A 12,664-nucleotide genomic window follows, 5' to 3' on the forward strand; every position below is an offset into this window, starting at 1 on the left:
AGATTCTCCTTGTTTAAAAAACATGAGACCAAATAGACGTTTCTCTTGTGACTCAAAACACTCCTCCCCACACCCAAGATGGAGTCTTGCTCCGTCACCCAGGCTGGAGTGGAGTGGCGCGATCTCTGCTCACATCAATCTCCGCCTCCCGTATTCGAGCAATTCTCCTGCCTCAGCCTCCCGAGTAGCTGGGATTACAGATGCCTGCCACCATGCATGGCTAATTTTTGTATTTTTAGTAGAGACGGGGTTTCATCATGTTGGCCAGGCTGGTCTTGAACTCCTGACCTCGTGATCCGCCCTCCCAGAAGGCTTTAAAACCTCCCAGAAGGTTATAAGGAAACATAAAAACAACCGGATAGTTGTGGTGACACACAAACCTTAAACATGTACCTCCCAAAGTGCTGGGATTACATGCTTGAGTCATGGCGCCCGGCCTCCAAAACACTTCATTTTTATTATATTTCTGGAGAATGAAGGATTGGGGTTAATTAACATTTATACTCCTCAAATAAAAGCTGAAAGGGGAAACTCCACTGTATGCAATCAATGGTGTGTGTGCTTGTAAATTTTTAAAACAATTTTGAGCTGGGATCTTTGATTTACTATGGAAATGTGGGGACTGAGAGGGTGTTGACCTGGCTGGAGTAGCATCACAGCCTACACAGGAGCAATAAGATGAAGAGCCCAGCCCATGGAATTAAGCCACCATCGCCTGTCTGTTTCTAAATGAAATGTATCCTCTGAGACTGTGATCTAGTTGGGAATTACATTTTATTTTGGAACACCTGGAAATAGAAAACTCCTACAGCCAAACTCATGCCACCTTCCTCTGTACAAACCTAAGTGGATTCCAAAGGGTCCATCTACTTGATAAGCCCATCACAGAATAGCATGGAACCTTTACCCACTGGTAAAGGGAGAGTGTCAATGTCAGCTCTGGAAACGGCAGTTTTTTTGAGCAGGAGGGCATTTACAAATTATTTATAGTCTCCCATTTAACAAAGAGGATAACAGAGAAAGATACAAGTTTTAGCCAAGGTCACAAGAACATTTATTTAAGACTTTGATTATAAATGGAAACAATTCTACAGAAAAAAAAAGTGAGACTAATTGTCACTAGAGTCTAACAGTTCTCCTTGCCTCCACATTACCTTGAAATCATTTATTTGTAGGGCACATTCAGTTTTCTGTAGTGTCAGTCAGTGTCTTCTGGATATTTTCTAATCTTTTTTTATTTTGACATAATTCCATGTTTATATTTCCACGTGTGGGCATAGTGTACAGACATGTCATTTTTAGTGATCAAGTCCTATGTTGTCTTACTGTTTGCCTAAGTGAAATGTTCTCTTACTCTCACTTATAAGGAAACATAAAAACAACTGGATAGTTGTTGTGACACACAAACCTTAAACATGTGCTAATGAAAATCCTCAGAATCTATAACATCAGAGCTAACAGTACCTTTAAAGATCACCAGATCTCACCTATCCCATTGTTGTGTTCATGTTGATCATGTATACTTAGTGATTATAGGCTTCCTTAATTCAACTGCATTAATCCAGTAGTCTTGACTATGGTGTGACCAGGAAGGTGCTCTAGATTTCAGTTTTATCCAGTAGTGTCTTTCAGTTTGCTCCATGTCAGTAAGATCTGCATGGACCATAGTCACATTTGCCATTCTGTTGGGCAACACTTTCCCAAAGTGTGGAATCATTTTAAAATGTGTGGTTGACCTTGTAGGATAAACACAGCACAAAGTGAGTAGTAGTGCTATGGACCAAGTACTAACAAGTACTATCACACTTTGGTGAAAAGAGTTGCCTATGAGCAGACTGTCAGTTGACTGTGCAATCCTTGCAGAACTATTGGTAAAACAAGTGGTTGGGTTGTTGAAGCTGAAAACTTTTAGTCATGAATGTCTACCCTAGAGAAAAGACTCAGGAGGGCAAGATTGCAGTCTTCAAGTGCCTTTCCTTGATTCAATGTTGCCTCTGATTTAAGATCATAACCAATTTAAGCCACTGTCAAGAAAAAATAAGAAATGCCCCATTAAAGATGTGTGTCAATTGTAAGATGCACCCTGACTTCAGAAATGTGGGAAAAAGACAGATTCAATGACGTATCATTTCTGGAGATTTCTCCTCTGGAACTGAAACTAGACTTGCTCTATGTGCTACCTGAGAGCACAATGGCGATCATAAGAGAGAGTAGGAGGGAGCTCTGTTTAAGGCAAACTTTTCTATTGTCCTGAGTTGTGTGAGAATTGTGTTAACTGCTGCATGATGTGAGGACCCAGCTCCCCTTGCTCACGGTAATCAAGCAGGGCACGACTGACTTCTCATTTGGGATCATTAGGCTTGGTAACCTCTGAGTTCCCTTCTAGTTCTGACACTGGAAGAGTCTTTGAGCAGAGAGAAGGGACCTCATCCCACTCCTGCTCCCTGGTCTAGTGCTCAATACATTCCACCACATTGCCTTTAGGATTCTAGGTTAGGGAGTGGCAAACAATATGTTTGCATGTGAATGTCCTTTTTCTGTTCATCCCCCAGTATGTGCTTTTCTGTCCTTCCCACCAGGAATACACCATTGACATCATCTTCTCCCAGACCTGGTACGACGAACGCCTCTGTTACAATGACACCTTTGAGTCTCTTGTTCTGAATGGCAATGTGGTGAGCCAGCTATGGATCCCGGACACCTTTTTTAGGAATTCTAAGAGGACCCACGAGCATGAGATCACCATGCCCAACCAGATGGTCCGCATCTACAAGGATGGCAAGGTGTTGTACACAATTAGGTATGTCAAGCCTCTGGAATCTCACTTCCTGGAATTCTCTCTCCCCTTCTGATAATTTTAGCTAAAGATCCATGGGCAGAGATCTCATCCTGAATGGTACCTCTAAGGGCCTGTCCAGCTTTCCTAGACCATGAGCTCAGCCCCCTTATGTAACAGATATAGAGGCCTCAAAATAGAAAGATATTGCTCAAAGCCACACACCAAGTTTGTGGCAGAGCTGGAACTGGTACTGAGTTACGTGGCTCCGAGTCCAGAGCTCCCCCAACTAGGATATGCCAGTATGACTGCATTATCTAGACAATTCCATCCTAAGTGGGCACTGGATATAAAGATACGTCCACAGTGGTGGAATTGTTCAGGCAGAGCAGCAGTACGGTAGTGGCAAAGGTACCTAAGATCAAGTTGGATACTTGAATTCCCAGCAGGGGAAGGTTGTATGTGGGGGATAGTAGGGAGGATGTTGGCAAGTCCTGGAAACTAGGCTGGGTGAGAAAACAAAAGCCGATCGAAGTTGGTCCATACGTTTCTCTAATGATGGAGCCCAGAATAGCCAGATACTTCTAAGCTGTTTGTTTGTTTTGTTTTGTTTTGTTTTTCTCTCTTGTTATCTCTCCTTTGAGCTTTTTGTCTTAAATTCTACCGAGGTCCAGGCACAGTGGCTCACACCTGTGATCCCAGCACTTTGTGAGGCTGAGGCGGGCAGATCACTTGAGGTCAGGAGTTCGAGACCAGCCTGGCCATCATGGGAAAACCCTGTCTCCACTAAAAATGCAAAAATTAGCGGGGTGTGCTGGTGCTAATTCCAGCTACTCGGGAGGCTGGGGCATGAGAATCGCTTGAGCCTGGGAGGCAAGAGGCTGCAGCGAGCTGAGATCATGCCACTGCCCTCTAGCCTCGGTGACAGAGTGAGACTCCGTCTCAAACAAACAAAGAAAAAAATTGACTCCGGCCATTCATTGGTGGTAGTCCCTAGACCAAAGCTGGGTGGATACGGAAGTGCTTAGGGCCAGCCTAATGAGGCTCCTTTCTCCCTTCCAGGATGACCATTGATGCTGGATGCTCACTCCACATGCTCAGATTTCCAATGGATTCTCACTCTTGCCCTCTATCTTTCTCTAGCTGTGAGTACCTTCTTAAGTTTCTGGGGCCCCAGAAACATGCTGGGCTCCTTCTTTTTCTCATCCTCGCCATTTACATTTTTCTGCCTCTCCTTTTCTTCTAAAATGCTGCCAAGGTTGTGCAGGACTTCCATCCTCCACCCTCATTTCCTTTCCTGCCAACAATGCTGTGTTGCTCATCCCTTCCACGTGCCTCTGAAGTGTATCTCAAGTATGTCTGCTCCTCTCCATCTCCACTGGCACTACCTTGGTTTAGGCCTTTGTTATCTTCCACTTGGACTTTCGCCACATCTTCACTTTGAAACTGCACATGTCCAAAATGAAATTCATTGTCTCCTCCAAACCTCTACCACCAAAACAAGTGTGTTGCTTCTGGGTTCCCATCTGTCTCATTGAAGAGGACCATCACTCACCCAGTTGCCCAAATCAAGAACTTTGATGTTCCCTCCCCTTCACCTCCTGCATCTAATCAATCAGCACATCCTGTTGGTGTTTCCTCCCAGTCTCTATCAATGCTGTCTATTTCTCTGCACCCTGTACAGCTTTGACTTCCACCTGCATTAATTTAATTCTGCCTGGATTACTACACTGGCCTCCTTGCCAACATGTTGTCCTCACAGAAGGACCAGAGTGACCTAGCTGAAGGGTCACCTAGGTTGGGTCACTTCTTAGTCTCAAATCTGCCGTTAACTCTCATGGATCAATTTGAAATTCCTTAGAATGAACCTCAAGGCCATTCATGAACTGGACCCTGCCACCCAATCCTGTGCACCTCATCCTCTGTGAGCTAGCCATCCTGAACTTCTGTCCTTTCCACAATACACCAGGTGTTTCACCTTTCTATGCTGCCCCTTAACCCCTTCAACCTCATTCTTATTGAGAATATTTACTTGAGTTTCAAGATTTAATGGGGATATCACCTGCTTTATGAAGTCTTTTCTGAGTATGTCCCCAAGTGATCTTTATCTACTTTGTTTCCCCGCTGTTCTGTGGACATAGGTTTTTCAGAGCTCCTCCAAAAATCACAAGAGTATACTCACTGTCTTACAAAATTAAATGTGATTGCTTGAGGGTAGGGTTCATGCCTTGCTCATCTCTGTATTTCTGGCCCAGGGCCTGATACTGAGGAATGCTCAGTAAACGCACTCATTGAATGGACTTCAGCAATGAGGTAAGAGAGGCAAGTTCCCACAGCTGGTGAGGCCAGAGACAGGACTCCAAGGCATTGTGCAGGCTGACTTCATGCTATTGGAGACCTCAGGTGGGCTTCCAAGTCTCACACGACCCTCTTTCTCACATTCCTTTCCAGTTTCCTATCCTGAGAATGAGATGATCTACAAGTGGGAAAATTTCAAGCTTGAAATCAATGAGAAGAACTCCTGGAAGCTCTTCCAGTTTGATTTTACAGGAGTGAGCAACAAAACTGAAATAATCACAACCCCGGTTGGTAAGTGTACTAGGGCTTGGCAGAAGTCCAGGAAGGTGGTAAGGATGATTGGAGATGGCCATCCATACAAATGCTTTGCAGTCATCCCATGGAAGTATTGTAAGACATGGCTCCTGTCTTATAATTGCTAAGCACTTACAACTGTTTGCAGAGGAAACTGAGACTTTGTAACTATGTCTCAGTCTCATCTGCAAAGAAGTAAGTGCTTTGCCAAGCTCCTTGAGAGGTTAGGTAAGTAGATAAAGTTCTGCTGCTGTCAGAATGTACAGCTGGCTTTTTCATGCAGACCCTTCAGTTTCAAGGTTACAACACTGACCTCCTTGGATGACTTTGGGGAATGGAGCTCTTGTGAGTTCTCCATACCCAGAACCAATCCAATCTGGTTGAATGGGAAGCAAAGTCCATTGTAGTGGGAGGTGGAGGCTAGAGTTCTAATGTCAGCTAGTTTAAGGCTGGGAAAGTCTGGAGGAAGTTACAGCAGCTACAGTGGCTGCTGCATTGACATTTATCTTAAAGGAACAAGTCTGAAAAGCAGATTCTTGTCAAAGGCTTCATGGTGGATTCAACATAGACATAGTGACCACTGGTTTTCTGACCTTTTCTCTGACAAAGACTAAAGGGGAAGGTCCTGGGTATCTTACACTTCAGCTCCCAGTTAGATGTGAGCATCTTCACTTATGTTCCTAGGTGACCTGAATGAGGAGCCAAGGGACCTCCCCAGGGTAGCTCCCAGAGCAACCCTGGAAACACTCTTCACACATCCTGACCAAGTTCAGGGCAGTGAAGGCACTGCCCTCATCGTTTCCAGAATGTGGATGGAGCCAGTCACCCAACCAGCCATTTGTCATGAGAGGCATCTTGTTCTGCTACCATGTGACTAGGCAGAAAATCTGCTTTTGTTTCATTTATTGAGTCAGTCTCTGGATGAGGGAAAGCTCATGCTCATGTGGCTAGAGCTTTTCTTGCACAGTATTAGGCAGGGGCAGAGGGCTGGGCTACCTTAAAAATACTTGCCTTTTTTCTTGGGGACTCTGGGGAAGCAGTTTTACTACCTTTGACTTGGGAGCCTTGCTCTTCTGCCAGCTAACCATGGGCCTGCCTCTTGGCTTTTTGCACCTCAGCTTTTCCCAGATAGGTGGGCACCCATCATCAAAAGTGACAAGAAGATAAGGCCCAGGGGCTTTCAAGTCACTAGTGGTTCCGTTTAGTAGATGACTGCATTGTTTCAAAATGGTGCCCTAGTGACTACAAAGCCCCAGAGCCAGCATCATCATCAAAGCAATGACAGTAGGTAAGCACCAGACCTCCTTGGGAGTGAGGAGGATTCTTGAGGAGAAAAGAGGTCTTCTTTCTCCTCTGCTGGAGACTAGTTGATCTGGAGACATGGTTCCTTCAATGTCAGAGTTATCTTTGGGACTGTTCTCAAACTCTTCCAGTTGGGCCCTGGGGCAGGTCTCTCCATCTGGAGCATACTTATGTGCTCAGCGATTAAGGGTTCAGAATGCAGTGGTAGCCTGCTACTCTGGCCATCTTGGACCTTGAGCCAGAGAATCTCTGCTTCAGGAGGTTCTAAGAGAGTCCAGCCCTGCCTCCAGGGAGAGGCTTGCCCTTCACTGCTGGCTGTGGAGCCTCTGATGGAATATTATTGCTGGTCAGGAATTCACTGTCTTACAAGGAGGTTTCCTTCTTCTCTAGACAGTTCTGTTCATCAGAAAACTCTCCCTGTTCTTCTGCAATTGGAGTCTCTGGAAGTTCCACACATTAGGCTTTAGTTTTTTTTCCTTGGAACTATCCAGGTTACATTAGTCCAGCCACTGTTTCACAATCAGCATTATCATTCCCGGCATGGATCATAGTCTGTTGTAGTCTACATAGCCCCAGTTTATTTTTCTTCCCTTATTCTTCAAAGCTTTAGGTCCATTCATTCTTCTAGTCCCGGTCCTCTGGACATGGTCTATTTAATTGTGTCCCCTGACACTGCAGTGACCAACCATGATCTGGTCAAAGAGGATAAGAGTTCGAGCAGAAAACCATCTTTAGCATATATTTTTTTGCTTTGGTTCATCAGCCCCAGATATATTGTTTTCCTTACCCATGCTTCTCTCACTCCTCAGGAAGAAGAAAGTGTGTGTTAGCATCTTTCTCTTGTCCTTCAAGACAAATTGGCATCTCTTGACGAGCGGAGAAGTTTCTTTTTTGGCCAGAATAAATAAAATTAAAATAGAATCATCCAACAGAATAATAAATCTTCGTGCAACAAGAATATATTATATAAACCCAGCAATTTTGCAGGGCTTGGGTATAACTAATTAGAAGTGTCTTAAATTGCAGTCAAGATCCCACGGCAAGAGGACTTTTGATAAATACATTCTGGCCAGTAGACAAGTGCGAGGGTGGTCCGTGCAGCAGCTTTGGAGGAGTTCTGTCCCAAAGCTATACTCAACACACAGGTTTCCCACTGACAACAGGTCGCTCCCTTGCCTTCTTCCAGAAGAATCTGAGAAGCCTTGCTCCTTGAGTTTCAGTGCTGCTGAGGTGAGTAGGAAAGGCTGCCCTTCTCATTCAGCTCCAGCCCACCCAGACCTGCTGGGCAGTTGATCCACTTTCCAAAATAGGAGGACACATGGACAGGTTAGTGTTCTGGTCTGCTTTACAAAGCTGTTGCCTGACAGGAGCAAGAGTTGCTGAGTGTCTGCTGGGTTCCAGGCTGTTCTGAGCTTGGATGGGCTAAGCCACAGGGCCTGCATGAGCCCTGCCTTGAAGGGACTTAAAAGCCCACCTAATTATAGACCTAGGAATTTTATAGTATTGCAACTCCAGTGTGATGCTGAAAGTGGAAAATGATGTCCTGGGCTCAGAGAAAAGCCCACACAAGCCCGGGAGTCATGATAGCATGCAGAATGCTTGGGGAGGGTGTGTCAGAGCATAAAGCAGCATGAATGGTACAAAAGAAGATGCCAACTAGAGATACAGGTTGTCATCAGGTCCTGGAGGAGCCACGACCATCTAACTGAGAGCCATGACCAAGGACACAATGTCCAAGTGACTGTGAGGACCTCAGTCTGCCCTGTGGATGTGTACGCCACAGACCTGACTTCTGGAGGGCTGACTGAAATGTTCATTTTAAGCTTATTCTTCTCTTTTCCTGAAACACTCAATTTGGGTTAAGGGTCATAGACTAAGACCAAAAAGTCCAGGGTTAGAATATTGGTGTAAAATTGCAGGCTATCTCAGGAAATCCGTGAGCAGATGGGATTGGCTTTGGGTAAGGTGCCTGTGTAAAATGTCAGTTGGAACCGGGTCATGGTGGGCCTTTAGCATCAGATTCCAGAGTGCAGATTGAGTCTATATAGCTCATGTGAAACAGGGAGCCACCAAATTTTGGGGAGCAAGCTAGTGCCGGTTCTGACCATCTGTGGAGCAGTGCTCACTCACTAAGGCATTTTGCCATCATATGAATGTGTAGAAAGGAGGCCGAAAGCATTCTGTGCTTCTCCACCACAGCACAGACTTCCCTAGTCTCATTTGCTGAGAGTAGACACTCTGAGGGCCAGCGGTGCAGGTGTGATGTGCCTCAGAGGGTATGAAGCCCTCAGTCAGCCATCTGGATATCAGCTGCATGGGCATGATGTCTAGAAGGCTAATTGATTTTTTCACTTTCACCTGACTCTCTTGCCAACCTGCAGAGACAGACATTGGGTGTAGGACAGTGAATTGAGAAGGAAGCTATTAAGATTCTGGCCTTGGCTTAGCTCTCAACTGGCAATTGGTCTTGCAGTAAGCCTTTTTTCTGGGCTTCTTCTGGTCCTATTTGTATGTATTGCGTTGTAACATCGTGCCTCTATCCTAGGGAATACTGTGCGCTGAAAAGTGAGACCCTTACTGTGCATGTCCTGCTAAGGGGGACCGTCATGTCAGCACCGTAATGCAGTGATGTTTTTTGTGTCTTTCAGGTGACTTCATGGTCATGACGATTTTCTTCAATGTGAGCAGGCGGTTTGGCTATGTTGCCTTTCAAAACTATGTCCCTTCTTCCGTGACCACGATGCTCTCCTGGGTTTCCTTTTGGATCAAGACAGAGTCTGCTCCAGCCCGGACCTCTCTAGGTAAGAGGAGAAAGAGGTATACGCATAGGCACATGGCTGGGAATTGGCTGGGCCAGGGCAGAGTTGCCTTGTCATGGAGTCTTTCAACCAGTGTCGCATATAGGTCAGGAGCTGAGCCCATCTCCACTCTTGTGCTCTTGCAGGGATCACCTCTGTTCTGACCATGACCACGTTGGGCACCTTTTCTCGTAAGAATTTCCCACGTGTCTCCTATATCACAGCCTTGGATTTCTATATCGCCATCTGCTTCGTCTTCTGCTTCTGCGCGCTGTTGGAGTTTGCTGTGCTCAACTTCCTGATCTACAACCAGACAAAAGCCCATGCTTCTCCGAAACTCCGCCATGTATGAGCTGGGTATGGGAGTGGTGGCAAGGCTTTGGAGTGTGGAGACATGCTAGCAAGGGTACTGGGGTTATGGCACATGGGTGGTCAGCTTGCTGAGTGATGGAATGTTACCCAGGGTGGTGGGGGGGTTGAATCAACTTCCTGATGTAATGGTGAGAAGTTGGAGGAGAGAAGCCAAGATATGGTGTGCCAAAGACAGTTTCCAGAAAATCTGGAGGCAGCACTTAGACTTGGGTTATCTTCCCTTGACTTTTCCCCACTTCTTTCCTTGTCCATTTTAGCCTCGTATCGATAGCCGTGCCCATGCCCGTACCCGTGCACGTTCCCGAGCCTGTGCCCGCCAACATCAGGAAGCTTTTGTGTGCCAGATTGTCACCACTGAGGGAAGTGATGGAGAGGAGCGCCTGTCTTGCTCAGCCCAGCAGCCCCCTAGCCCAGGTAGCCCTGAGGGTCCCCGCAGCCTCTGCTCCAAGCTGGCCTGCTGTGAATGGTGCAAGGGTTTTAAGAAGTACTTCTGCATGGTCCCCGATTGTGAGGGCAGTACCTGGCAGCAGGGCCGCCTCTGCATCCATGTCTACCGCCTGGATAACTACTCGAGAGTTGTTTTCCCAGTAACTTTTTTCTTCTTCAATGTGCTCTACTGGCTTGTTTGCCTTAACTTGTAGGTACCAGCTGGTACCCTGTGGGGCAACCTCTCCAGTTCCCCAGGAGGTCCAAGCCCCTTGCCAAGGGAGTTGGGGGAAAGCAGCAGCAGCAGCAGGAGCAATTAGAGTTTTTCCTGCCCCATTCCCCAAACAGAGGCTTGCAGAGGGTTTGTCTTTGCTGCCCCTCTCCCCGACCTGGCCCATTCACTGAATCTTCTTAGCAGCCCATTTCAAATTATTAATAAATGGGCCACCTTCCTCTTCTTCAAGGAGCATCCGTGATGCTCAGTGTTAAAAATCGTAGCCACTTAGTGATCAGCTCCCTAAAACCATGCCTAAGTACAGGCGGATTAGCTATCTTCCAACAATGCTGACAACCAGACAACTACTGCATTTTTCCAGAAGCCCACTATTGCCTTTGTAGTGCTTTTGGCCCAGTTCTGGCCTCAGCCTCAAAGTGCACCGACTAGTTGCTTGCCTATACCCGGCACCTCATTAAGATGCTGGGCAGCAGTATAACAGGAGGAAGAGAGCCCTCTCCTTTGGTCAGATTATTATGTTCTCAGTTCCTTCTCCCTGCTACCCCTTTCTCTGCAGATAGATAGACACTGGCCTTACCCCTTTAGGAGGAGGGGGCAGCAAGAGAGCCTATTTGGGACAGCATTCCTCTCTCTCTGCTGCTGTGACATCTCCCTCTCCTTGCTGGCTCCATCTTTCGTCTGCACTACCAATTCAATGCCCTTCATCCAATGGGTATCTATTTTTGTGTGTGATTATAGTAACTACTCCCTGCTTTATATGCCACCTTCTTCCTTCTCTTTGACCCCTGTGACTTTTTCTGTAACTTCCCCAGTGACTTTCCCTAGCCCTGACCCAGGGACTAGGCCTTGGTGACTTCCTGGGGCCAAGAAACTAAGGAAACTCAGCTTTGCAACAGGCATTACTCGCCATTGATTGGTGCTCACCTAGGGCACACCGTAGGAATTCTATCACTTGCTTGACCCCTGGACCCATAAACCAGTCCACTGTTATACCCGGGGCACTCTAACGATCACAATTGAATTCCCTTAAATTTGTATGGCACTGGAACTTTGGCAAAGCACTTTTGACAAGTTGTGTCTAATTGGAGCTTCATGATAGCCCTGTGACATCTTTAGGGCAGGATTCTTATCCCCATTGTGCAGATGGAAACCCTGAGGCACAGATTTCTATGGGACTGTGGATCTCACTGGAAGCTATCCAAGAGTCCACTGTCGCCTTCTAGACCACATGATAGGGCTAGGCAGCTCAGTTCACCATGATTCTATTCTGTCACCTCTGCTGGCACACCAGTGGCAGGGCCCAGAATGGCGACCTCTCTTCAGCTCAATTTCTGGGCCTGAGGTGCTCAGACTGCCCCCAAGATCAAATCTCTCCTGGCTGTAGTAACCCAGTGGAATGAATTTGGACATGCCCCAATGCTTCTATATGCTAAGTGAAATCTGTGTCTGTAATTTGTTGGGGGGTGGATAAGGTGGGGTCTCCATCTACTTTTTGTCACCATCATCTGAAATGGGGAAATATGTAAATAAATATATCAGCAAAGCATTCAAGGTTTGGCTGGTTTCTCTGGTGTTCAAGTTTGTTCTCAGCCCAGGTTTTAAATCTGAAATCCATGACCCAAATATTTGCTCCCCTCTCCCATCCATAATTTCCAGACCTGCCAGGCATGGACCATGTACCCTTCTCTCATTAGTAAGGAACGGGAAAGAAGGGAGAAGTGCACCTGGGTATGTGACACCCTTTACAGATTCCCTTAATTGCTCCTATGCCCCTGTTGGTTCCGTGTCCCTTTTGCCTTGCCTATCACTCTAGCCCTCCTTATCAGAACTAGATGGTTCCTAGGGACCACCAGACTCAAAACATTCCCCTCCTCTACCATGTAAAGATGAGGATTCTGAGGCACAGAAAACAGGAGATATTTGTCTCCTGTCACACAAGGACTTAATAGTGGAGTGGGACTGGACCTTAGAAATGCTAATACCCTGGCTGGGCTTGGAGCAAGCCTGGACATCTTGGATGATTCACCTTTCAAAATAAGAGACTCTAAAGGTATGTTGGGAAGTGTGGCCCTGGCATCCTGTGACACTTCCAACTCTAAAGGAACTCAGAAACAATAATGAGAACCAAAGAGGAGACAAAAAGGCAATATTTAAACAGCCATT

At 46.3% G+C, this 12,664-nt stretch overlaps 1 protein-coding gene across 1 annotated transcript in view; it reads left to right on the top strand.

The window, feature by feature from the left end:
• The window catches only part of GABRE (gamma-aminobutyric acid type A receptor subunit epsilon), a 21,485-nt gene extending 9,438 nt beyond the window's left edge, over positions 1 to 12,047 (top strand). The window contains exons 4-9 of the mRNA XM_032757761.2: positions 2,580 to 2,800; positions 3,839 to 3,921; positions 5,228 to 5,365; positions 9,319 to 9,471; positions 9,615 to 9,814; positions 10,098 to 12,047. Coding sequence (XP_032613652.2) covers positions 2,580 to 2,800; positions 3,839 to 3,921; positions 5,228 to 5,365; positions 9,319 to 9,471; positions 9,615 to 9,814; positions 10,098 to 10,481 — 1,179 coding nt within the window. The 3' untranslated portion in view covers positions 10,482 to 12,047. The remainder of the gene's footprint in view (positions 1 to 2,579; positions 2,801 to 3,838; positions 3,922 to 5,227; positions 5,366 to 9,318; positions 9,472 to 9,614; positions 9,815 to 10,097) is intronic.
• Positions 12,048 to 12,664: the final 617 nt, after the last annotated feature.

The sequence above is a fragment of the Hylobates moloch genome, unplaced genomic scaffold (assembly GCF_009828535.3).
Source record: "Hylobates moloch isolate HMO894 unplaced genomic scaffold, HMol_V3 SCAFFOLD_7, whole genome shotgun sequence".
Classification (NCBI taxonomy): domain Eukaryota; kingdom Metazoa; phylum Chordata; class Mammalia; order Primates; family Hylobatidae; genus Hylobates; species Hylobates moloch.